General features: G+C 47.5%; 1 protein-coding gene across 1 annotated transcript in view; it reads left to right on the top strand.

The window, feature by feature from the left end:
- MFSD12 (major facilitator superfamily domain containing 12) overlaps positions 1 to 27334 on the top strand; it is a 184889-nt gene that overhangs the window by 61353 nt on the left and 96202 nt on the right. Inside the window, exon 2 of the mRNA XM_018572247.1 lies at positions 10397 to 10607. Coding sequence (XP_018427749.1) covers positions 10397 to 10607 — 211 coding nt within the window. The remainder of the gene's footprint in view (positions 1 to 10396; positions 10608 to 27334) is intronic.

Here is a 27334-nt window from a genome sequence, read left to right as displayed (position 1 = left end):
ATAGGAATACACATCCAGCAATACATTATACACTGTATGTATAATGTATTGCTGGGATTTGTTGTATTCCTATATAGCTGGTGATATTCTGCACTGCACTGTATAGAGGACTACAAATCCCAGCAATAGTACATTATACAGCGCAATGCAGAATACCACCAGCTATAATGTACTATTGCTGGGATTTGTTGTAGTCCTCTATAGCTGGTGCAATTCTGCATTCATTGCTGTATAATTTTACACTTTCCTTTTTCACTATATTGCACACCACACTATTTTTTTCCACCGCTCCAAGCTTGCTCCTGCGATGGACTACAATCTCAATACAAACTAGTAGTCCCATCACTGGAGCCATTTTTAATTTTTTTTTTTAATTGTTTATCCGATTAACCGATTAATCGAACTTAATAATCGGCTAACTAATCGATTTTGAAAATAATTGTTAGCTGCAGCTCTATCGCAGTGAGAGCAGTAAGTCTAGGGCCATCAATCACTGATAACACTAAACTGATGAGCGGTAAAAGCTTTTAAAGTGTCGCCTATGCAAAATTTTTGGTATGGTAGTTTTCTGCGATTTCGCGGGTGCGCGCAATTTTAAAGCTTGACATGTTTGGTGTCTATTTACTTGACGTGACCCCGACTTTTATATTTTACCAAAAAACTGGGTAATAATAAATGTTTCCTAACAACATAATGTAAAAAAAATATATATATATTTTTTCCTTATAGTAAAAAATAAAAACCCCAGTGGTGTTTAAATACCATCAAAATAAAGCTCTATCTGTCCCCAAAAAATGGTATAAAATTAATTTCAGTACAGCGTTGCATGACGGAATAAACTTCAGTCAAAGTACTGCAGCGCTGAACACTGAAAAATGGCCTGGCCAGGAAGGGGGTCTAAACAACAGGTCTTGAAGTGGTTAATAGGGTCCAAATACAATGGCAGCAATGCAGACATCATTCTGATGCTAGCATAAAATTTGGATAAATAATAATGCAAACATCCCATCATGTAGTGTAAACTGTATGTAGCATTGCAGACCAAGCCATTGCATGTGCCAACGCTCGTGAGTCTCAGCGCCAGAGAGCCTCAGGGACATTGTCAGAAGAACAATTAAAAGGTGGAGTCACCTTATTTTGCGGACCCTTAAGGTTAGAGAGAGGGTACTGAGTATTACATACAGTAGTGAGATTGATGGAAAGTGCACGACAGCCAGGGTAGAATCCCAGAAGGAAAAGAGTCACAGTAAAAGTGTCACGTACCGTGGTGCGAGCCCGAAGTGACTAGGAGGACCTCCCTTGCAACTACGTCTGTGGACCTCTGGAGGTGCAACGGGGGCACAGGCAGGGGCAGCAAGTACCAGTCTCCTGGCCATCGCCAAACCCAGACATGTCCATCGGATTGGCAGACAGAGAAGCGTGATTCGTCACTCCAGAGAACACGTCTCCATCCACTTCTCTAGAGTCCACTGGCTGCGTGCTTTACACCACTGCGTCCAACGCTTTGCATTGTACTTGGTGATGCAAGGCTTGGATGCAGCTTCTGTGCCATGGAAACCTATTCCATGAAGCTCTCTATGCACTGTTGTTGTGCCAATCTGAAGGCCACACGAAGTTTGGGGGTCTGTAGCTATTGACTCTGCGCACTGTGCGCTTCAGCATGCGCTGATCCCGCTCTGTCATTTTACTTTGGCTACCACTTCCTGGATTTGCTGCTGTTCCCAGTTGCTTTAACTTTGTTATACCACAACAGTTGACCATGGAATATTTAGTAGCAAGGAAATTTCACGGATAGACTTATTGCACAGCTCCTGAAAGCAACCCATTCTTCCACAAATGTTTGTAGAAGCAGTCTGCATGCTTAGGTGCTTGATTTTATACACCTGTGGCCATAGAGGTGATTGGAACACCTGAGTCCAATGATTTGGAGTCCCAATACTTTTGGCAATATAGTGTATATGTCCAAGTATTTCAGTGAGTTGGGGCAAATGTGGAAGGAGTAGTTACTTGACAGGTGATGCAAGGCCCCCTCCTCTAAGGACACCTTGTGACTCTCTGACTTGGAGAGGTTGACTCGAAAGTTACTCAGGCAACCAAACCGCTCAAATTCTTGCAGGATAGTGAACATGGCGGTTATGGGGGAGAGTAACAGAGCAGTAAATCGTCCGTGAACAAAGCGAGCTTGGATCTGTGGAGGCCCATATGCAAGCCTTGAAAGGTAGAGTTCTGTCGGAGAGAACAACCACCAAATGCTCCATGGTGAGTATGTAGAGGGGAGGGGACAATGGACAACCCTGTCTGGTGCCATTAGAGACCCGAAAGCTAGGAGAGAGCAAGACGTTTATGCGGGTCCAAGCCGACTGACAAAAATACAGAGCCATTATGTTTCAACATATTAGGGCGTACTCAAGTTGTCACAATGTGTGCTGGAGGAAACATCAATCCAGGCGGTTGAAGGCCTTGTCGGCATCCACCGACAGGAGGCAAAGCGGTGTGTTGGACGTTTTTAGCATAGTGCGTTAACCGAAGCGTTATATGTTATAAAATTTCACTGACACCATCAGGGCCCGGGCTCTTACCCGTCCGTGTCGATTTAAGGGCATAAAGCAATTCCTCCATGGTAAAGGTTGACTCAAATGCCTCGATGTCCGGATTCTCCAAAGCCGTGAGGGCGGTGTCTCGGACATAAGCTGATACCTTTTTGCAGCATGATCCGAAGAAGGCGTGTCCGACCCAGGTCGATTTGTAAAGGTAAGTAAAAGAAAGCCACACACGTACTCTGAATCTCTGAAGGGGAACTCATAAGAGCACCCGATGTGGACTGGATATGTGCGGGTCTTGGGCGCAGACTTTGAGCCAGGGTCCTCCCACACGTCTCACTAAATTTGTAAACCCTTGATGCCAGCTTGTCTATACCTGTGCGTCGATAAGTCAAGGAGCCCCATGAGCTTCACTCAGGCCTGAGAGATGCGTAACGAGGTCTGAAGAAGGTGATTGTTTATGTTGGGTTTCCAGAGTTGGCAGGGTTTGACTAGCCTTCTGAATATATAGGGAAGTAGTGAGACGCTTACCAGGACTTAATCTTGGAGATAGTATAATTGACAACAATAGCCTCCATAACCAACAGGAGCAAATGACAACCTAAAAACTTGAGCTTGGGCCAGCGGTCGACCCACCGTGGGTTGACGTGCCCCTCTCCCCCCCCCAACTACGAGAAGCCGCAGGCAGGAGGAGAGTGAAACATAACGAAGCTCGATGGGGGAAGAAGGAGCCAACCGACATTGTCACTATTGGCAGCTCCCACTCCAGAGCGGCAGATGCCCGTAGTAGTAAGCAGTAGTAGTAAACAAAACATAACATGGTACAACTGAAGGCCGCGGCATGGGCAATAACCCGTACCATCTGGAAGCTCCACTGAAACCGAAGGCCTGCAGGCAATCACCGCATTGCACCATACACCCCCTGGGGGCCAAGGAAATCCCAGAAGTCCACCAGCTTACACTAAACCCCAGGTCCCAATAGGGTAGAGGAGGGGCCAGGGAGAGTCGGTCCACGACCAAAGCCTGCTGTGAGCCGGGAATAAACTTGACACCTGATGTAATGCCTAGGAGAGAGAATGAATGATTAGAGTCGTTACATGGAAGGGCAGAGTAGAATTGCTGGTGTAAGCCAATGAGGCAGATAACGTAGAGCAAAACAATATGTAGAGCCGAAATATAAGGAACATGACATCAGCTCTCGTTAGAGGATGGGACTAGGCAAAGACAATCCGGGGCCCCTTGGAGTGGAACAAGAGCGTGTCCTTCTGTGACGTTTCGGTAAGACATCCAGTTGGTGAGAGCCCTCTCTGGTGAGCGGTAGATCCAGCCAGTCTGGGATAGAGACCGTTCAGCTTCGAGGAATCCAAAAAATTTCAGGGAGCTGCGATGGAGAGCGTAGATGGAAGGATTCAGGGCCCTTACGAACCTGAATGCTGTAGGGTGGCCCCAACGATAAGTGGCTCCGACCTGATGGATAACATCCAGCAACGGCCTCGCCGATCTGCGCATAGCCAAGGTCAGGCGGGAAAGGTCTGGGAGAAGCTGTACGAAGGCGCCATCAAAATCCATCGGGTCCGTTCCTTTATGGCATAAAAATGCACTCAGCACAGGATATCTCTAGCACGATTAGGGTTCTCCTGAGGAACTCCAGATACACTATGTACTCTGTGTAATTCAATGTTGTTAGTAGGGGGTTTCCCCAGAGCCATATTGAGGATAGCAGTAACTGTGGCATGCAAGTTAGGGCCCTGGATAGCCTTCGGGATCCCCCTTAGGCGGATGTTGTTACGATGGTTCCGGTTTTCGCCATCCTCCACCCGCAGGCGCAATTGTTGGAGATGGGAGCGGTGCGATGTCTGGGCCGCATCCTAGATGCCACTATAAGAGTATCGTGTAGTGTGACCAAGGCCGACAGGTTGAAGTCAGTGGCAGTCACCTGCTGGCTGAGTTCCCTTACCTCACCTCTCAGTGCGCCCTCCAATCTCATGGCTCAGGAGTCAAACTGCCCGAAAGGCTGAGAAGAGGTCATGCACCTCAATCCCCGCCGACTGATCCGGGTCCAGAAAACCCCCCGGCACCAGAGCATCCAGGGCTGTTGACGGTCAGCGTCTCCGAAAACATGAGGGATGGCAGGGGGTCCAGCGTCTTCTGACCCGTGGATCGAGCAGAGGATCGGAGTCCCTGGGTTGGTGTCTGCGAGGGGTCAGCTGCAGCCTTCTTTTGGCTGGGTGACTTTCTGCGCCATATTGCGGCCTACAGGAGCGGCGTCACTGTTCGGGTGCCGCGGGAAATAGGAGATATCCCGGTTAGAGGAGATGGCAGGAACTGCGGGTGAATTCCGATTGTCGGGCATAGGGAGGAAAAAGTTGCAGATAACTGAGAGTCTGCTCAAGATAGCCCCGGTGCAGTAGAGCTCAGGGATGCACGTCCTCACTCTTTCATGGTCTGCCACGCCCCCAACAATGCAACTTTTAATGAGTTTTGCAGTCTCAAAATTATTCAAGTCATTCATGTCAAGCAACTTTAGTACTTAGTAGAATACCCCCTTTAGTAGAAGGAAACAAACACAATTAGACTTTTTAGTTTAAATTTATTTTAAATAAATTACGGTATTTTAATTATTACGATTTAATCCAAGTTAATGGCTAACCAATTATGAAAATGTTAGCTGCAGTCCTACACAACTATTTCGTGTAAATGGCTTAAAGTGGAACAAAACGTTTTGTAGGATCTAAATGTTCGGCTAATCCTTCGACTCACTTCTGCTGCAGAAACCCTTCAGTTCCGAACCAAAGGGCTCTTGTACGTGCTACACTCAATAGCACGTACAGCAGCCAAAGGCAACCGAACTAACATGCTTTGGCTTGGCAAAGCCGAACAAACAGCCAGAGTGGGGATAAGTCGGCCGAAGCATTGTAATGTTTAAAAAATAAACTGCATGTGTTCCCCTCCCCAATTAATACCAGGCCCTTTTAGTTCTGGTAGGAATGTTGGGGGGGACCTGCGATGTCCCCAAAAAACATGGGGTTACCCTACAAAGTCGTACAAAGACCAGAGGGTGGAAAAGAAGGCGGCGAGACCTGATTATAGACTGGGGGTTGGGGTCATGCATGCACTGCCTTTTTCTTTTTTTCTGGGACCAGAGGGTTGAACTAATTGGTCAGGGGCAAGGTAAAGCGCATGTAGGACTGCAACATTTTAAAGTGTTACAGATTTATTAATTGAACAGCCTGTATACTGAGATGTGTGTTTTGTGTAGTAGGTGTGTGTGTGTGTTTGTTCCAGTGGCTTAGTGAGCACTGGTGAAGTGACGGATACTGATTGTGTGTAGTAGTGGCGTGTGAATGATTGCACATCTGTGCAGTGGTGTCAAGTATAAGTGTGGGGATGGAGGGCTAGGCATGGTGGTCATGGGAGGGTTTAGGGATAAGGTTGTAAGGTGCCGTGGTTAGGGGAGGACTGGGGATTACTGCAAAATTATGCAGGAGTGGAAAAATGTAATGTGTAACTTTATGCCACTACCAAACATGCAGGATCTTCCCAGCATATTTCTAACAGTACAATGTAGTGGTGTGATGCCTTGCATGTGTGGAACTGCAGAGCAGTCACTACCACACATGCAAGATTTTGCCTCCATATTGCAATGTCAAAAATATGGGGGTGAGATCCCATGTGTGTGCGGTATTGACAGGTCTGTACAGCCACTACTGTGCATTTGCAGGATAGTGGTACCATATTGATGGCTGCAATATGGTGGCAGGATTAACTACAACTGTGGTAGCAAATTTGTAGATTGTGCGCTGCCCTGTATGCATGCTATGCTGCTGCATATTTATTCCATCACGGCAACTGCTACTGTGCATTTGCTGGGATGAAGGGGGCAGTATTGAGTGGGCAATACTGCAAATGCATGCATTAGCTTATCTTAAGCAGCCATTTTAGAGGTTTTTTTTTTTTAGTTAAGCTAAACAGTTTGTCTTTTTAACCAATTATTCTAATGCTTATCTAATAAAAAAAATTAGTAGTAATATTAATCTCCTTTTCAACATGCAACTAAGGGGCAAACAAAAACAAATAATACTTCCCATATTCTTTTAATATAACAATAGGAACAGAAGTTATTTTGGCTTTCTAGTAAAGAATGCATATTATTGACTATTTATAGGCCATGATATATAGAAAACGCATGATATACTGAAGACTAAAAATGTTTCTGGGGAAAAAAAATCCTTTTGCTTTCAAATAATTGTATTTATTGTAGCTGCTAAACCTTTTTGCTGGCACTTGAACAAATCTCTATTGGGGGATGCGGTAGTACAGGGTGAGGTCCAATCACACTTGGAATCCTATTTTTCTATTAATGCCACTCCTGATATGTCCCCTACTATTGTATGGGCAGCCCATAAGGCGACAATTCGAGGCCGATTCATTGAATTGGCTACCAGAATAAAGAGGAGTGTAACCAGACGTATAAATAAACTGGACACGGAACTTCAACGTTTATCTCGGGCTCATAAGCAGACTCCGTCATTAGATCTCTTGAAATCCCTGGATAAAACCTAGATTAGAATTGAACTTATTACTAAAGCGGAAAAGTCTTCGATGGTCTGATAACAAATATGTCCATAAAGACAAAATTGGTACCCTTTTAGCTACTAAACTATCTCTAAACCTAGAGTTTATACGTTCCCTAAAATTCGATGTACCTCTGGCGCATACTCACTACACCCAACAACTGTTCTTCAGGAGTTTCACTTGTTTTTCACTAAACTCTATCAGGATAGTAATCTCGTTTCATCCGATTCATTGAGATAATTTCTCAGTGAGGTTCACCTTCCATCCTTGTCACTTCACCATTCCATGATTATGGAAGCACCCATCTCGGCACTGGAAATTAAACAGGCTATCAAGCAGGCAAAATTGTCATCTGCTCCAGGTTTTCGGATGTCTTGGTGCCTCACTTGGAGAGATTCTTTAATGAGGTGAGACGGAGGAGTCCCTTATACACAGATTTAAATAGGGCATATCTTACAGTTCTTCCTAAACCCAACAAGGACATGGGGGAAATCTCCAACTATAGACCGATCTCCTTAATAAACAATGATTTAAAACTCCTAACTAAAATTCTTGCTAATCGATTGAGCTGCTTCCTATCCTCCTATATTCATAAGGATCAAGTGGGCTTCATTAGGGGTAGGCAAGGCCCCGATCAAATTAGAAGGGCCATTGATATTATCACTTTGTTGCAGTCACGGTGGGATGGTTGGGCAATCACAATCTGGGCTTCTGTTATCCATTGACTTAAAAAAGGCCTTTGATTCAGTGTCTTGGCAATACCTTTTCCAGGTGCTTGAGAGATGGGGTTTTGGCCCCCTCTTTCTTAGCACGATGCGGGCCTTATACACCACCCCGTCAGCACAAATTAGGCTACAGGGCCACATGTCTGATTCCATTGCTATCTCCAAAGGCACACGTCAAGGTTGTCCACTTTCCCCACTGCTTTTTGCATTAGCGATAGAGCCCCTAGCGATTGCGATCCATGCTAATGTTAATATTAAGGGAGTGGGCTGTGGTAGGCAGGAGCATAAGTGTGCTTTTATTTGCGGATGACTTGCTCTTGTTTGTCACTTCACCCTTGACCACACTTCCTAATGTCCTGCCATTGTTGACTCAATTTGCTGGGGTATCTGGATTGCAGGTTAATGCATCCAAATCATTGGCTCTTAATATTAATATGCCGCAGGAAGTGTGGTCTCGGTTGTCGAACATTTTGATTTTACCTGGTCCACGGAGGCTTTGCAATATATAGGGATTAAACCTGTCTTTTTTTACAACTATATAAGAAAAAATTATATACCTCTGTTTCACCAACTCTGGGAGGATATGCCTCGATGGGACTCCTGTAATATTTCATAGCTGGGCCACATTCATGCACTCAAAATGACGTTGCTCCCCAAGATCCTATATTACTTTCGGGCTCTACCAATAGCTATACATAAGCCAGACCTTTTTAAATTCCAATCCTTAATTATTAAATTTGTTTGGCATGGAAAACATCCTAGACTCAAACTGTACTGCATCGTTCCTAACGGACTGGGGGTCTGGGTGTTCCCAATCTCTTGCAATACTATAAGGCAGCGCGGGTGGCTCAGCTCTCTGTGTATTACCAGGGATATACACCAGATTGGATCCTAATGGAATCTCTCTCTGCCTCGGGTACACCAATTGATGCCTTGAAGTGGATGTCCCTGAGGCAGAGGCCGGTCATTCTGGCCCCAACCTTGTCTTGTTCTATGATGGTATGTGACTCATTCCGAAGGGAAGGTTGGTTGGTGTCGCCTCATACTCCTCTGGCTCCCGTCTTCCATAATCCTAATTTCCCCCCCGGGGTATCTCCCGGAGCATTCCATTGGTGGCAAGACAAAGGCCTGTACCGCATAGCACAATTCTTTGAAGGTCGTAAACCACTTACTTTGACCTACTGTCGGGAGGTTTTGCACATGTCATCTTCTGAATACTTTCACTATAGACAATTGTTAACTTTTTAGGTTCTTTGAAAACACCTAACGTGATGTCTCCCTTTAAAATAACCTACAAATATTGGTGTCTTGGATCTGGGGGCCAGAGGGGGGGCGTCTCGCTGCTCTATTCCCTCCTTGGTAGACTCTGAAAGTAAATTACCCTATATGTTAGCTTGGAACAGGACCTGGAAACGGTTATTCCATTGGATGTCTGGCATCAATGTTGTTCCCGGGTGTCATCTGGCTTACTCAATATTTCACTAATAGAAGCTAATTATAAGGTGTTATCTAGGTGGTATATGGTTCCTGCCAGACTAGCGAGAATACCCAGAGGTTTCTCCTCATTACATAGTATTTGGGATTGAATAAAGACATATGTCCATCAAGTCCATTGTTTCCGGGGATGTGCTCACCCGGCCACGATGCATCGCATATGGTGGGAATGCCCTAGATTGAGACCCTTTTGGAACCGACTTTATGCTCTAATATTTAGGGTTATTGGGGTGAGGATCCCGCGAGAGCCCCAATATGTGTTGCTGAATCGCCCGATTCCAGGACATTCTAAAGCTTTGGATAAATGTATTACTTTCTTTTTGTTGGCAGCCACAATAACCATAGCTAGGACTTGGAAATTGCCAACAATTCCATTCCACTTGGTCAGACAAAAAATTTCATGGATTATGGTCCATGAGAAACTTCACAGCATCCTCCAAGATGCTGAAAAATGCTTTGAATTGACCTGGACCCCCTGGATGTTATATACAGGGGTGCTGGAAACCAGGTAACTTCCATTGTACAATTTTTTATTTTTTTTTCCTGGGCTCTAGGTTTAATGTTTAAGTAGATATCGGGCTATTTGGGTGGGGATGGATCTACTCTTTTTGGACTCTGCTTCTTTTAGTATCTTTTTTTCCTTTTCTTTTTGTCTGTTTCTTCCTTCTTTAGGCTCACACATGTGAGCTGTTTAGTACATTGATGTTGGACGGAAAGTCTTCTATGTATATAGATATGGAGGAGGCCATACCAAATGTTTGCTTCAGACACAGGTGGATCCCTATGCCTGATATTCCTCTCAGACTGTATTGATTTTGTTTTTGTTGATGGGGGGGATAATTTGGCAAGAGTAGGTGGATAGATATGTTCTGTTTCACAGAATTATTATGCATTGTGTGTATGGTTTCAAATGATCCCCTCTTACTACCTGACTATGCTAATGTGGAAGACTCTGAGACGCAGTTGTATGCTATACTGTTTGTGCATCATGTGCTATCTTATTGTTTTAAAAAATTTAATAAAATACTTTGAAAATAATTTTTTTTTTTTTTTTTTGTGCAGGAACTTTGAGTGTGATTCTTTCGTTTCCATTTATCTTCAACCCATGCATTGGTTGCACAGAAAATACACCACAGTGGGTTGGCCTGATATACTTTATCCCATTCATAATCATTTTCCAGTTCGGCTGGGCTGCTTCACAGATCTCTCATCTCTCACTCATTCCAGATCTGGCTAAGAATGCACATGAAAAAGTGGAGCTTACAGCATTACGGTACCTTTTTACTGTTTTTCTGTATTCGATATTCTTTCTTTTCGGTTGCATAACTTTCCAAATGCATGCTCTACATTTAAAAGCTGTTGTATGAAATGTTGTTAAACTCCAACTTCTTGCAATGATGAAGGCTAATGTTGTTCAGTATTAACACTCTCCCTGCCAAGTCCTGCATTCCACTTTTGACCTCAGCTGGCCAACGGTTGATTTTAGAGTTTGAAAAAGACCCCCCAAATCATACATTTCCTGAAAGCACAGGACCGGTAGATTAAAAAGATGGTGCTACTAATTTATTAGGTCCTGTGATAATTGTGAAAATGTTTATCAAAACAATATTTAAAATACACAAATTGATAAAAACAGCAAAACTGTAAATAAGCAACCTGTGCTAATTCCTGATCTGCAGTGCTGTCTGTGCTCTGTGTTGGTGTGTATTGCGATTTTAAAAATTATGCAGCCATACATTTTTTTTTTTTTTTAAACAGGTATAATCCAGCCATACATTTAATTGCAACACAGCGTATCCCAATACACAGCAATATGTCGCAATGCTTTTCCATGCACTGTGTGTTGAAAGAATTAAGCACTTTAATGTGTTCTAACAACGTACCGCAACGCATGGCATACACCATATGGTGCACACTGTTCCACATGTATGTTGTGTGTATGCAGGGGTGTGGAAATTTAAAAAAAAACTACTTGTCCAAGGACTATCTACTTGTCCCTCATGACTATCTACTTGTCCTGATGCAAAACATTTTTTTAAATCAAAAACATATTTAAATAAGGTCTTTATTGATAGCAACTTAGAAGACAGGCCCAAAAAGTACTGTAATTCCATCAACAAACACAAAAGTAGATAGTGGGCTTATTCAGAACAGATTTCCAAATGAGAACTGTAGCTTAATTTATCAAAAAACTTAAGTTAACAGAGGCACCCCCATGAAGCCATTTATATCATGGACATGATTGGTTATGCTAGATGAGCTTAAACTGAACATAAAACATGTAAAGGCAAATTAAATAACAGAAAGGCACTGTCATGACAAGTACACTTTAAGCAGAGTCAACCTCATGAGGCCTCTTTTGTCCACCCACATGCTTGGTTCCGCCACATGTAAGCCAATACTGAATAGCTCTGCTGTGGTCAAATTCCTCCTATTCAGGTCCCTCCATTTTAATGAGCATGAAGTCCTGCAGCATATCCTGCTAAAGTCTTTTTCTAAGTGGGTTTTTCACTACATTCATGGCAGAAAACACCCTTTGTGCCTCAGCTGTTGAAACACTAACTGTGAACATCATTTCCACAGCCTTCAATATTTTACAGTGTAGATTGTTTTGATGACAACATAGAAGAAAATGATAACAAAACTTTTTTTATGTTATCTTTTGAAATTTTTCATGTGTGCCTTAAGTCCACAAAGCTCCTCGAGTATAGCGGAGTTTTCTTCAGCGAGGAAAAGAATGCTGTAATAATCCAACAATTCTTTAAGGTCAGCTCTGCCGTATGTATATTGGTCCTCCTCTGCCTTCTGGCCATATTGTATAGTCAAAAACTTGGAATCCAGGGGATGGCATACAATCAAAAATGAAGAAACTTTCATCAATGTAATCTATAATGTTTTCAATGAGCTGTGCATTACATGTGCTAGCAGCTGGTGGGCACTGTCTGACAATGGAATCTCCCACACCTCGGTAGATTGATCTCCAAATTTTCTCTCCTGGGTGGTAGTCTATTAAACTGCTTCATGTTTTCACCGGGATCAAACTTCAAGCCAGCCAGTCTTATTGCACATTTCTCAAAAGCAGGCTTTACATCTACTAACAGAAGGTAATTTGAAACAATTCTGACAGCTGAGATACAGGCTCAAGAATATCCCTCAATGTACAGGGTGGTGAGAAAATTCACACTTGTGATGGATTTTAGATATTTCCTTGCTTTAGCTGAAGACTAAGTCCCAGCACCAACTTGGTCAAGATGTAAAACAACAGTTTGCAAGTTTTTCTGCACTGCTTTTAGGGCCATTTTTTTTTTATCTTGAGACCCATCTCACTTGAAGTGAAGTGAGCAAAACTTTGTTCTATTACTTTTGTAATTTCTTTTGCCTCTTTGCCTTTTAGGGCTATTCCAGTAGAATTGTAAAAACCTATTTCAAAGTTTCTTCGAAACAAACAATGTAAGGAGTGTTCTTTACTGCATCTAGAATTCCCAGTTGAAGCTTGTGTGCTACACCGTGTATAGGCAGCAGATATGAAATGATGTTCTTTATCAGTGCTGCTACACCACCTGTTTGAAACTACTATTACAGCAGCATCAACATTTTCAGAGAAGTGTTGGACCAGGCTGTTCTGGAGACCTCAGAAGGCTCAGATGTTGCATATCCAAAGACAGGTGTTTAAGACCTTTTAACAATTGCATCTAGCACTCCTGCATGCTCAACTGGGACAATGTCTACAAATGCTGTATAAGGTTTCCCTTCATTAACAAACCTGACCAGCACAGTTTCCTGTTAAATTATGGCACTTATCTGTGCTTCCATCTGCAATAGTACAGATAAACCTTGAATTTCTGACCAGTCTCTTTGATGTCCTGTCGAATTATTATTTACGCTTCACATTTTATGAATTCGGCAGCTTTTTCACGATTTAGTGTAGCTTTTTTCCCCAAGTCCACACCCGCCTTTATCATTGCTCGACACAACATATCCATGTCTGAAAGAGGATTCCCTTGTTTTGCAATTAGGTATGCATTGTTAAATGAAATGGTTAGTCTCTTCTTTTTCTACCTCCTTTCAGTTTTTGTAGTGCTTTAAAAGTAATGGGCTGTGCTGCCTGAACTGCAGAACTGGCACTGGTAGTTGCTGTACTTGCTGATGCCTCTGACTGCGCAATCGCTTTTTTATTTTCTTGTTTCTACCACAAGCAGCTTTGCTTGTTTCATGAGCTTTAATTGGTTCAGTGCGAAATGTATAACAGCCACTTACAAAGGCATTTCTACCAGATCCAGAGTGCTATGGTAGGGTATTTTAAGCAAATGTAACAATACATCTTTTCTTCCCCCTATCTCTCCTTCAAAACAAGCCAAGGCCAGGAATCTTTCTAGTGAGGTTGAAATGCTGTTTCCCTTCTCTGTATCATACTTTTTGTCTCTTGATACAGCAGCAGGATTTGGGCTTCTGTGGCAGGGGCTATGACTTTGAGACACATTGGCCGCATCTTGTCTGCTTGTTTTCTTAAAGCCAAAATTGAGAAGACTTTTTGAGATGACCATGATGCAATTTCACAAAAACGTCTATGAAACCTGCCCTCTTAGGCAAACTGAATTCTATTCCTAGTAGACCTCCACACTCCAGGCTTTTGCAAGCCATGAATCTGAAAAACTAACGAGATTGTTGTATTTTACATTTTTCCTAGGGGATCAGCAAGGGACAGAAGTCTGAACAAAAATGCTAATTTTTATTATTCCAACACAATATCATAAGACAAACTAAATATTAATTTGTCCTTTTAGTAAAACTCCTTTTGGCAATAAGGCAGAGCTACAAGCATTTACCCATACAGTTGCATTATAACTTAATTACATGGTTGTGTCATCTTGTCAAGATGCAGGGGGTAGTACCACTCCTTGGGGTCAACGGGCACGGAGCAGGGCACGGGTTCCCCTCCAATCTGCCCGAATTCCTGGCGCCCAGGTTGCAGGTGAGCATGCGCAAACCGCGCGGTGGTCGCAGTACTCCACAGTTCTCCACCGTCTTCGAACCCATAGATTGTATGGCAAGTTGGAGAAGAGCATTTTTAAGGTACCTACCGTCGAATTCTTGGGCTATATCCTATCCCTGGGACAGGTGGAGATGGACCCCATCTGTGCCCCCATCACTGCACAGACCCAAAGCAGTGTGCCATTTGACTGGACTCCGGAGGCCCACAAGGCGTTCCAGCGCCTCAAGCAATTATTTACGCAGGCACCTGTGCTAGCGCAGCCTGATACCGCTCACCCATTTTATCTAGAGACTGACTCCTCCTAGGGGACGGTCGGAGCCTTTCTCTCCCATTGCCAAAGGGAGAAGCAGCTCCTGCACCCCATTGCCTTCTACTCCCGCAAGCTCACCGGGGCGCAATTACTACGTGGGCGAGAGGGAGCTGCTCGCCATCAAAAATGCTCTGGAAGAATGGAGGCATCTATTGGAGGGGGCAGAAAACCCTGTGGTGGTTTACACGGATCACCGAAACCTTTGAGTACCTCCGCAGTGCCAAGCGACTGCGGCCCCGACAAGCCAGGTGGGCCCTCCTTTTTTTTTTCTCACGCTTCCATCTGCAGATCACCTACAGGCCCAGAGCCAAGAACGGCAAGGCCGATGCGTTATCCAGAACCCATCCTACCGGCAGCCTATTTTCTGGCCACCCAGCACTCCCTCCTAGAGGAGATTAAAAGGGCCAGCACGCCTGCTTCAAGTGAAGCTGAAACAGGGGCTGCGCTATCAGCAGCGCGTCTACGTTCCTGCCCCTCAGCGGATTTCTATCTTACAGCACCACCACGATCACCCCACAGCCGGCCATAGGGGCCAACGCAACACCTTGGAGTGCGTCCTGTGTAGATTCTGGTGGTCCTCCGTGACGGCGGACGTGCATTCCTTCGTGGAGTCCTGCTCAGTGTGTGCGCTCTGCTGCAGCCCCTACCAGTGCCATCGTCACCATGGAGAGACATTGTAATACACTATAGCAGTACAGTACACTATAGCAATAGATTTACAGCTAGCCCTCTCCCAGCTTCCCTCACTCAGTTTCACTCCGATCCCTGTTCCTCACGAGGTGTCTCTTGTAGTCTCGGATCGCTGCATCGCGTCTTGGTGCTCAGCTTGTGGGAGGCGCTCTCAATTCTGCCCTGCTAACATGAATAGGTTAAATCATAATCCATAGTACATATACAGCACACATGTCCCCTACACTGCAGTAATAGTTACATAATAGTACGTAACATGTAGTTGTACTACGGATCATTTAACCCATTCATGTTGGCAGTGTAAATCTATTGCTGCAGTGCATTCAATATGTACTGTATATGTACAGTACATATAGAATGCACTGCAGCAGTAGATCACACAAAAAAACTAAGCCCAGGTCCCGTCTTACTCACTGTTGTCCACCACTGCTGTCAAAATGCCCTGTATCGGGCCCGATTCCGATGCTAGCATCGGTATCGGGACATCCCTACTTTATACCTACCCCGGGCCTTCCTACAGCTCAACTAACCTCCAGCCTTTTTCTGCAGCATGTGTTCTGGCTACACAGGCTCCCAGATACCATTGTCTCAGACTGGGGCTCACAGTTCACCTTCCGTTTCTGGACCCATTTCTGTCGATGCCTCCGCATCACCCGCAGCCTATCCTCCGCCTACCATCCACAAACTAACGGGCAGACCGAGAGGACCAACCAGACCCTCGAACATTACCTCCGCTGTTAGACTTCATATCTACAAGACGATCGAGGGCATGGTCATTGAGGTTGCCGGAAGGCTCCGGCTGCCCGCGTCCCTGGGCATACACACAGTTTTTCATGTATCTCTGCTGAAGCCGCACCGTGCCAACCCATTCCCGGACCGGGTACCTGCTCCGCCTCTTCCCGTCCAGGTGGATAACGATGATGAATACGAGGTCCAGGAGATTGTGGATTCTCGCCGCCGGCGTGGGGTCCTCAAGTATCTCGTCCACTGGAAGGGGTACGGTCCCGAGGAGAGTTCCTGGGAGCCTTCGGGAGGAGTCCATGCGGACGCCAAAGTGCGGGCGTTCCATCGGGCTCACCCCGAGAGGCCTTCCCAGGGTCGCGTCCGGAGGCCGCTCCTTGGTGGGGGGCTCTGTCAGGATGCAGGGGGTAGTACCACTCCTCGGGTTCAACGGGCACGGGTTCCCCTCCAGTCTGCCCGAATTCCTGGCGCCCAGGTTGCAGGTGCGCATGCGCAATCCTCGCAACGGTTGCGCATGCGCAGTACTCGGACTGCACACGCAGTTCCGGAAACGCGCACGTAGCGCGACTGCGCCATTAGGGCTGTCAGGTGTGGGCCTTGCTGGAGGAGGTTCCAGCACACATCTTCCACCACTCTCTCCTGCCATTGGCTCTCGTGGAGGGAGGCCTCCTGGTTGCCTCGGTGACCAGGGGGTTGTCTTACACTCCCTGGCTATAAAAACCTGGCCAGAGCTCTGGCTTGTTGCTGAGTTATTCCACCCTATGGTGTGATTACCTAGCTCCCCATCTGTGTATCCTGGTTTGCTTCCTGACCCTTTATCTGGACCTCTTGTTGCCGATTCTGGACTGTCTTTTCGCCCCTGAACCCTCGCTGCCTGCCTCGACTCGGATTGTACTTGACTTCTCTTTGGATTATCCCTTTTTTGTACCTTTTTGCCTTTGGACGTTTTCAGCCGTTTTCTGCCAGTGGGTTCCACTCCGTTCCTGTCAAACTTGTGGCTCTCCTGACAAATCTTTACACAAAAAATAAAAGCCATAAATTACTCAAACATAAATACCGGTATTTCGTTCGCATGTGACATTTTTTCTAACCAATACAGTCTAATGATTTTAGGGCAGTTTCTCACCTGAGCTGAATCCAGATCTCACCAGGCTGCGTTCAAAAACTGGACGCAGCCAGGTGACATCTGGAGTCCGGATCCCGCCAGGTCTGCCTATTGGGTCCCTGCAGCGCTGCATACAGATGTCGGTAGGGCTACATATTGCGTCTCTCCACGGCCCTGACAGGTGCTGCACGAGTGGGCACGTATTTAGCCGAACAGAGCAAGTGCCTGCTCCGAAGCTGTATTCAAGATGTGGGGCTGCCTCGAGCTGTGCCTGCGCAAGGACGGAGAAGGAGGGCATGTATGACCTGGCAGTCAGTGTCAGACATCTACTGCCATGTCCCCGGAAGGCTGCCTCAGGCCCCCACAAGCGTAGGATCTAAGACAGCAGATGCGATTTAAAGGGCCAGTATTGGGGCATTTTCACGAGTACAAGTACTTGTGAAAACACCCTGTATCGGCACCGATACGGATACTAGTATCAGTGTCAGGACATCCCTAGCGAGTACCGGTTTTTTTTTGATTTTTTTTTTTTTTCTGGTACTCACCAATACCGATACCAGAAGTCTCATTAGGAAAGCCTTACACACCACCCGGTTTCCTAAATAACAGGGAAGGCAGCTCCATGCTCCCTCGTCACCAGGGGACGAAGGAGCATGGATCCGGCTGCCTGGCCAATCAGGAAGCCGGGCAATGTGTAATGATATGCCACCCAGCTTTCTGATACCAGAAGTTCTGGTATCGGGATAAGCATCGGGCGGCCGATTATGAGGTATCTGTGCGTGCATCCCTAGTAACAACCTATGAAGAACAGTGTTCAAATAGCAGTTAGGGCATCTTCGTAATGTGATAAGAGCAAGGGTGTGCACTAAAGCTGCGGTCGCCAACCTTTCGGGCCTCATGGACCACTAAATTCATCATTTTAAATCCCGCGAACCACTAATCTGAATAAAAAAAATAAAAAAAAATATATATAACGGAAAATTGTATACTTACCTTCCGTAATTTTCCTTTCCTGGTGCATCGCTGGCAGCACACCATTGGGTTAAGATACACGTGAGGCAATAATGCCTTTCCCAAAGGCCACAGTGGTAAGGAGTGCCGGGTTCACCCTATAATGATTGATGAACGTATTCCTGGAAGACCAGGAAGCGGCTCTGCAGATAGTTTCCGCGGAAACCTTGGCGTAAGCTGCCATACCCCTTGTGGAATGTGCCCTTATCTCCTCAGGTGGATGAAGATTCCGAATGGAATATGCTTTCTTGATGAGCTTTACCAGCCAGGCTGCGATGGTACATACAGATGCAGCGCTACCCTTCTTACATCCCCGAGGGATGATGAGGAGGTTCTGTTGCTGGGAGATGCAAATAGGTCTACCTGTGGTAAGCCCTAATGATCCGTTATCATGGTGAAGACCTCCTGATTTCAGCTCCCACTCGTGCGGATCCACCGTCTATCTGCTCAGAAGGTCTGCGAGCACGTTCTGCTTCCCCAGAAGGTAGAGAGCCGAGAGATGCCATTGGTAAGCCTGTGCCCAGTTCAAAATCGGCTCGGGTTCCCGCAGCATGGCACGACTGTGCCTCACTCGTCTGAATGTAAGCAACTGCTATCCTGTTGTCGATCTGCAACTGCACCAAACGATGGCGAACCAGGGAGGAAAAGGTTAGGAGGCCTTTGAAGGCTGCTCGAGGGGAGACCCCCGAGAGGGAAAGGACCACCGGCCTTGTGCTGCTAGGCCCAGACAGTGTGCACCCCAACCATGGAGGCCCATGATGAGATGAAACCTCAGGAGGTTCTGCTGGTGAGTCCACCACCAGAGGGACTGCCTCATGTCTGCCGTGATGATAATCTTCTGGCGGAGATTCACTTTGTTCCACTGCTTCAGGAAGAAGAATTGAAAGATCCTCAATCTCCAGTGGGCCCATCGGATCATCAGAATGGTAGAGGAGAGAGTGCCGATAAGGCTCAGGCACTTGCGTGCAGACATCCACGGTGACGATATCGCCTGAAGAACCCTTTGTCAGGTGATGGCGACCTTTTCCTGTGGAAGAGAGATGGAGTTCGATTTGTGTGCAGGAGAGCTCCCGGGAACACCAGCCGTTGGGAGGGGCTCAACAGACTTCTCAAAGTTGATTAGCCAGCCTAGGCGCTGGAGCAGAGCGAGAAGCAGCTGCTGGTGTTTGAAGATAACTGCGGAAGACTGGGACAGAAGCAGGATGTCGTCTAAATAATGGAAAACCCGAATCCCTTTCAGTCTAGCATGAGCGACGATTGGCGGCAGGAGCTTGGTGAACGTGCGTGGTGCGGTGGAAATGCCGAAAGGAAGGCACATGAATTGGAAGTGCATTCCCATGATAGCGAAGCGTAGGTACAGCTGGAACCTGGAGTGGACTGGCATGTGGAAGTAGGCATCCGAGAGATCCACCGAGGTCATCCAATCCTGTAAACGAATGCATGGCAGAATCGATTGAAGAGATTCTATTCGGAAGGAGGACACCCGTATGCACCTATTGAGGTCTTTTAAATCCAGAACGGGCCGTAAATCGCCGGTCTTCTTCTTGACCAGGAACATGGGGGAGTAGAATCCTGAGTAGCGCTCCCTTGGAGGAACTTCTGTGATAGCACCTTTTTTCTATTAAGGAAAGAATGTATTCTGCAAAAATACGGGCATTGGGTCCGGAGGAAGGTAGGTATGTAGGGATGAACCTGTTCCCAGGCGGCTTTTCTTTGAAAGACCACTTGTGACCTTGGAAGACTGTTGATATCACCCAGGGGTCCTGAACAACCTCCCGCCATTCCGCAGTGAAAGACTGAAGACGTGCCCCCACCGGACCGATCGAAAAAGTCCTTCTTTTTCGGCGGTTGAGATCCAGACGGTGCTGCAGCCTTGGAGACTCTGAGAAGGGAAGATTGGGTACTTCTCCACCCTCGTCTACATTCCCTGTCCGGTCGGTAGGAGCGAGCATCCCTGGAGGGATCCGTGAAGGTTCTCCTATTAGGGTTAAATCTGGCACGCTTCTTATTCCTGTCTTGGGGCAGCAGACCAGATTTACCTCCGGTAACTTTGGATATTGCTGCGTCAAGTTTTGGCCCGAAGAGTTTTGAAGCATGAAACAAAATGCGACACCAACTGTTTTTTTTGTTTTGTTTTTTAAATAAGTGTTTATTAAGGGTTTTAATACAATTAACATGAAAGACATGTAAACATGGAGATCAATGTAATACAGAGTCACGTAAATACACTCCATCGTGAGATATAGGCATATGCATGTATATAGATACATTCAGCTCCTAGAACACGGGGATACACAGATTGAATCAAGTATTGTATGTTAGGTGTCATATTTCAATAACAGCTATGTATGTCTCAGTCAGGAGACCTTTATCAGACTGGGTGGCATGATCGCATTGTCTCCCATCCAACCAGACAACATTAAGGAAAGAGGACAAGGAACGAAGCACATAAAAATCGCATGACGAAGGGGACAAAACATATTGATGGGGGGGTGCTTGCCAGATAGAGAGGCAAGTCGGGGCGGGAAACATTTAGGGAAAGACGTCTAGTGGGGAGGGCAGGGGGGGGGGAGAGGAGGAGGCGGACCCAATGGCACATCTCCGGGGGTGGCGTACTGAGACATAAATGCAATGCACTAGTCAATAGTCCATCAGGGGGCCACTGGTCATCTTGCAGGGCTCTAAATGCTGCTGAATCCATATATAAAATCCAAGGGGTCCACAAGGTTGCGCATTGAGATTGACGCTCATGTAAAGAGGCCATCAGCTCTTCAAAGCGCATGATCAAACCCACTTTGGCAATCCACTCCTGCAAGGTCGGGGCGACCACCGTATTCCAATGGCGTGGTATCACGTTCCGGGCCGCAGCCAAGAAGAAGCGGAGTAGATCCTTCTTAACGGAGGCTATGGAGCCAGGTAGAACAGAGAGGAGAGCAATCTTAGGTGAGGCTGCTAGGTTCGTCCCCATGACCTGGTTATAAACATGGAAGACCTTGTTCCAAAATGGCAGCAGGAGCGAACATTCCCACCAAATATGTAGGAGGGTCCCCTTCGAGGCCAGGCATCGCCAGCATAGCGAGGGCCTGTCAGGAAATATTCTATGTAGGAGAGTTGGGCTGCAATACCACCGGGTTAAAATGTTATAGCCTTTTTCTTGAGCCGAGCAGGCTACCGTAAGCTTATGTGTAGTAACGCAGGCAGTTCGAATCTCCTCATCCGTAAGGGTAACCCCTAAGTCCTTCTCCCGACTGGTTATGAACGGTAAACGTCCCTGAAAGCGCATCGGGAGCAGCTGACAGTAGAGGAGAGAGATAACATGTGTAGGCGGGTCATCCAGGCAACATAGGGACTCAAACCAGGAAAGAGGGCGATGTAGGGCGGCCTGGTCCCCCAGCGCGGTATAGTACGCATGAAGTTGGAAATATGATCGCCAGGCTCCGGGCGTGTGGGGACGGTCCGCAAGTAGGGTGACCAGAGGCTTCAGGGTTGCTCCTGCGAGGGCCTCGGTCAAGGGTGAGGGCTCTGTGGCTGACAAAGAAAGGAAACTAGATGAGATGCAGCCTGGCGGACACGCCGGATTGCCCATAATGGGAGTCATGGGGCCCACATAGGAGGACAGGACCGGTGTCTTGAGAAGTAGATCCCATGCTTTTAGAAGCGGAGGAAGAGCGAAAGGGAGAGTCGATGAATGAGGGCGATGAGACGGGGCAATCATGGTACTGAGAAAGGGAGCACCGGTGAGACGAGTCACTCCAGGGAAACCCAGAGTTTGTGTGCTCTGTGGTGTTTCCGGTCAAGAATCTGGGCAAGGAGCGCCGCGCGGTAGTATGTCTTCAGGTCGGGAAGGGCCAGGCCCCCTGATTCCTTGGGTCGGGTCATGATGTGATATGCCAGACGTGGGTGCTTACCAGCCCAGATGAAGCAGAGCAACGCAGAGCGTATTTGCCGGAAGAAAGTAGCTGGCAGGACAAGGGGGAGAGTTTGGAATAGGTACAAAAAGCGGGGTAAAATATCCATTTATAAGAGGGCAATTCTACCCAGCCAAGAGTGACGCAAGGAGGTCCACGTTTGCAGGCGTGTGATAGTAGACTGGAGAAGTGGGGCAAAATTCAGGCGATAGAGGTCTGCTTGGTTCGGGGTTAGGAATACACCTAGGTATTTAATGGCCGTATCTTGCCATTTTTGAAGTGAAAAGTGTCCCGGAGATGGGTAACTTCAGACGAGGGGAGGGAAACATTAAGGGCCTCAGTTTTATGCAAGTTCACCTTAAAGTTACTGACAAGTCCGAATCTACGAAATTCCCCCAATAGAGAAGGCAGCCCGATTGCGAGGGTTGGATAAGTAAAGCAGAACATCATCTGCGTACAGCCCTAGTTTGTGATGGTGATCTCGGATTTGTATCCCTTGTATAGAGTGGTTCTGCCGTATGGCTTCCGCAAGATGTTCCATCGCCAGGATATACAAGAACGGGGACAGTGGGCATCCCTGTCTAGTACCATTCCGAATGAGGAAGGGAGAAGACAGGGAGCCATTAACACGCACCCGAGCCGTAGGGCAATTGTAGAGGGCCATAATTTTGTCCACAAACAATTTGGGCAGTCCGATCTGCATGAGAGTAAGGGCCAAAAAGTTCCAATTGAGGCGGTCGAACGCCTTCTCTGCGTCCACCGAGAGGAGACACAATGGAAGGCCTGAGGCTTTGGCATATCGCATAAGTGTCATTGACTTGATAGTATTGTCCCTGGCCTCGCGGAATGGGACGAATCCTACCTGATCCAAGTGGATCAAGGATGGAATGTATTGACTGAGACGAGTTGCAAGGATTTTCGCATACAGTTTGAGATCCACATTGATGAGGGAGATCGGACGATAATTGGAGCAAAGAGTAGGGTCCTTATCTGCTTTAGGAATTATAGTTATATGCGCCTCCTGTGACTGCTTGGTGAAGGGGCAGTCGGCCGACACAGAGTTAAAGGTGGTATGGAGTAAGGGGGTCAGTAGCTCCTGAAAATGCTTATAGAAAGCTCCCGTAAAGCCATCCGGTCCCGGACTCTTCCCCGTAGGAAGCCCCTTAATGGCGGCAGATACCTCCTCCTACAGAGAAGGGTTCTTTAAGGAGGACAACGGCCTCCGGCGGGAGGGTCGGGAGAGGGGTGGCCCTAATATAGGAGGCCGCATTGTCTGGGTGGCCCGGGGATGGTGGGGATGGTCCCTGCACAGGCAGGTTATATAGATCGGCATAGTAAGTCTGAAAAGTGTGCGCAATTTGATCAGTACGGTGAACCACCTGGGCCTCTTTCGTTTGTACGGAGCGCGCCAGATGCCGTCCACATTTGTCCCCGTGTTCATACAGTGATCTGCGCAAAGATTCCCTTTATTTAAGAAAGCTGAGATCCAGCAGGGATCGAAGGTGCGAGCGTTTCTGCTCCAGGGCCAATAATATGGAGGCGTCACGGGAGGTCTTATGTTGTAATTCCAGCCCGTGGATGTCGCCCAATAAAGCCGAGCGTGCCTTTTTCAGTCTAGTGGCGTGGGAAATGAGAACACCTCTGAGGAGGCATTTAAAGGCTTCCCATTTGACTGGGGGAGCGGTATCGTCCGTAGCGTGAGTGGCTAGGAAATTAGAGACCGTGGACCTAATGGCATCTACTGTGGTCGAGTCACGTAGGAGCGTTTCGTTAAATCGCCACGTAAAGGAGTGGGGAGGCTGATCGGGAAGAGAGAGGGACAGGGAGACGGGGTAATGATCCGACCACACCTGGGAGTCGATCATAGCCCGTGGATCCCAGGAGAGGAGGTGAGATACCAGGAAGTAGTCTATGCGGCTACGTGAGCGATGGGGGAAGGAATAGAATGTGTAATCCCGCTCCGCAGGGTTTAGGATTCGCCATATGTCCACTAGTTGCAGACGGTGCAGGAGGGTCTTGAGGCGATTTAGTTGTGGAAGAGACACAGAGGATTTCCCAGAGGAGGTGTCCAAGCGGGGGTCCAAGGAGAAATGAGGTCTCCACCAAGTATTATAAACCCTTCCGCAAACGTCTCCAACCGGTGGCGAACAGAGAGGAAAGCAGGCAACGGAGATTGGTTGGGCAGATATACATTGACGAACGTGTAGGTCTTATGGAAAAGGGTCCCTTTCAGAAAGAGATACCTTCCATTTGGGTCTCAGTCAACCTGCAGGAGTTGGAAAGGCACCGTGGAGGGAAAGCAGATGGCTACACTCTTGGATTTAGAAATTGAGTTGTTACTAGTATATACTAGAGGGTAATAGCGGGAGGACAGCTGCGGGCCACTGGGTCTTTGAAGTGAGTCTCCTGTAGGAAGAGGACCTGTGCACGCCTCTTATGCATAGAGTAGGCCAGTTGTGAGCGTTTGCATGGTTCGTTCAGTCCCTGAACATTTAGGGAGACAAAGGTCATTGGCAACATTGGGCAGTGAGCCACTCTACAGTCAACCACAAATTGCGATCCGGGGAAGCACCAGGCAGGGGAAGGGGGGGAGACGGCAGACAAAAAGACAAGAGACAGAAGAAGTGAAGGAAAAAGATCCACAAACTGGGGAGGAAAGGAGAAAACATAAAACACATAGACAAACCTAAGGGGAAGACCAAAGTCTTCCGGCGGGCGCAACCCAGTCGGCCATCCTATAGGGGGTGTGGAGAAACCAAGGGCAACGGGGTCACTCCAATTTCAGAACCAGGCATCAGAATAAACAAAACCGTATGATGACCATTCAAACTAAAGTGCCAAATACAACAGGGCAAGAGAACGGGCATTCAATAAACAATATTCCATATGCAACATAACAGTACAGGCCAAGTGAGGCATGTTGCAGCTCAACCTGGAGGATCTCTTGGCAATCAATGGAGGGGGGGAGACGAGAAGGAGAGGAGGGAGGTGCGGACGAGGGTCTGGAAAGACAGTGGGAGGGGTGGGGGTGAGAAAGTGGGGGTAGGGAATGGCAATGGATCCCAGTAGCTAGTCCATGTTCACCATAAGTACCGCATCCATAATGTTTCACATTAATAGCAGTGTGGGCGTCTAGGGATTCCTAGTGCTGCTGTGAATCCCGCCAGATCTGCCGGGGAGCGTAGAATCACCAGGCGACCATTGTGACGCTCCGATAGGTGGAAGGGGTATCCCCATCTGTAAGGGACGTGACGGTCCCGCAGGGACGCTGTAAGGTGGCGCAGAGCCCTGCGGCGAGCCATGGTGCGGGAAGAAGGTAATGGCTGCTCCGTCTAAGTCAATGGATCCCCGGGCCTTGGACATAATTTCCTCCTTCAGTTTATAGAAGTGGACGCGACATAGGACATCCCTGGGCTGTTGCGACGCAGGATTGCGGTATCCCGGGACTCTGTGCACCCTGTCAAGGTCGATAGGGTCCATCGCTCCTCTATCGAGTAGTGAGTTAAAGATACCTCTGATAGTGGGTTCCAGGTCCAACGTCCCCGTCGCTTCCGGCAGGCCGCAAATTCTAATGTTCCTCCGATTCCTATCTTCAGCGTCATCCATGTGTGTCCACACAGACTGTAGCAGCTTATGTTGGTTTAAAGCTGTAGCTTGTAGTGCATTGATGGCCATGCGATGGGTATCCAAATGCAGATCCACTCTATCAAGACGTTTGTGGACCCCCTTGATAGCATCATGCAGGCCAGCCACGTCCGTCCTGTGCATATGCTCAAACCGAGCAAACAGGGTCTCCATATCCCATTTGGAGGGGAGGTGATCCAGCAGACGCCTGACATCTGTGGAGCCATCCTGGACAGAATCCTCATCAGAGGAAGCCTCTGGGTCCGCCAGGACGGGAGACATGTCGGCTGGCTGGGAGAAGGGTGAGTCAGGGCCATCTGGGGAGACTCCACGTGGGGCCACCGTGCGGCCGGCAGATCGCGTAGATGCTGGGGCCGCAAAGAAGCTGGAGATTGCGGCTCTCGGGGTCCGCACACGGTCCGGCTTGCAGCCCTGTGATTTTTTTTGCCCCTCTTGGAGCCCATCATGAGCGACGATGAGGCACTTTAGTGCCGATGCCCGGTCTGGTGTTGCGGAGCTAAGGACGAGTACGTCCAGCCGCCGCCATTAGCAAGCTCCGCCCCCACCAACTGGTTTTTGACGCCGAATCCGCCACCCATGGCCTCAGCATCTGGCTGTACAACGGATGATGTCAATTGCCGCTTCGCCAATGAAGTCGCCAGCGAGTTTTATCTCCTGCAAAGCAAGAATTTATGTTCTCTCTACTCGCATCAGAATTGAGCGCCTGCTCGATTTTGCCAGTCCATGAGGTAATGGCGCGTGAAATGGAAGTCAATGCGATAGCCGGGCAACACGCATTTCCTGAGGCCATAAAAGCCTTTTTCATGTCCAGATCCGCCTTACGATCAAGGGGTTCTTTTAAAGGAGACCGCATCCTCCATGGGCAATGTAATGTGTCTTGCGAGGCGCATAACAGATGCATCCACCAGCGGAGGATAGTTGAGTTTTGGTTCATCATCCTCCCTGAGCAGATACAGCTTCGCCATGTGATTTATTCACATTAGGAGCTGTGTTAGCTCGTTTCCATTCCTCCGTGATAAGTTCCTTTTTATCTCATCCATGTAGGGAAAGGTGGCAGTGGATTTCTTCAAATGAAGAAAGTAGCGTCTGACTTTTTTGCTGGTTCCACAATGGGGTCCTCTTCAGTCAATCGCCTCCTTAACTGCGGCTCCACCAGGGCAAAGTCGAACCCTGATGGACAGGGGGGTTACCCTGCGTCTGAGACATCAGACTGTGAGTCTTCACCCGTGGGGTCGGTAGGATGCTGGGATGTAGAAGGACCATCCAGGTGACTGTCCTGGCCACTCTCTTGCTGACAATCTTTTACCGACTACATCAGCAGAGACAGAGTGTTTGTTGGCGGAGTTGGCGCCTCCCGGGTGACATGAGTGAGGCAGGAATGACAGACCAATTTGTCCGGAAGTGCCCGCCTGCCACATACCCAACAGGTTTTCCTCTCTGCAGGAGAGTGGCGGCTGGAGTGGTGAGAAACCGACTCGTGGTGATCGTCCTGTGAACCACTTCTTCCACTTGATCTGTAACGCCTGGGCGATGAGGGTCTTCACCGTCTGTGCTTTTTGTGAGGAGAGATGTAATCGCAACAATTGTTATGAGCAAC

The sequence above is a fragment of the Nanorana parkeri genome, unplaced genomic scaffold (genome assembly GCF_000935625.1).
Source record: "Nanorana parkeri isolate BGI_ZX_2015 unplaced genomic scaffold, ASM93562v1 scaffold1975, whole genome shotgun sequence".
In the NCBI taxonomy this organism is placed as follows: domain Eukaryota; kingdom Metazoa; phylum Chordata; class Amphibia; order Anura; family Dicroglossidae; genus Nanorana; species Nanorana parkeri.
Note: the sequence above shows the minus strand (reverse complement) of the source record. Positions and strands in the feature narration are given on the sequence as shown.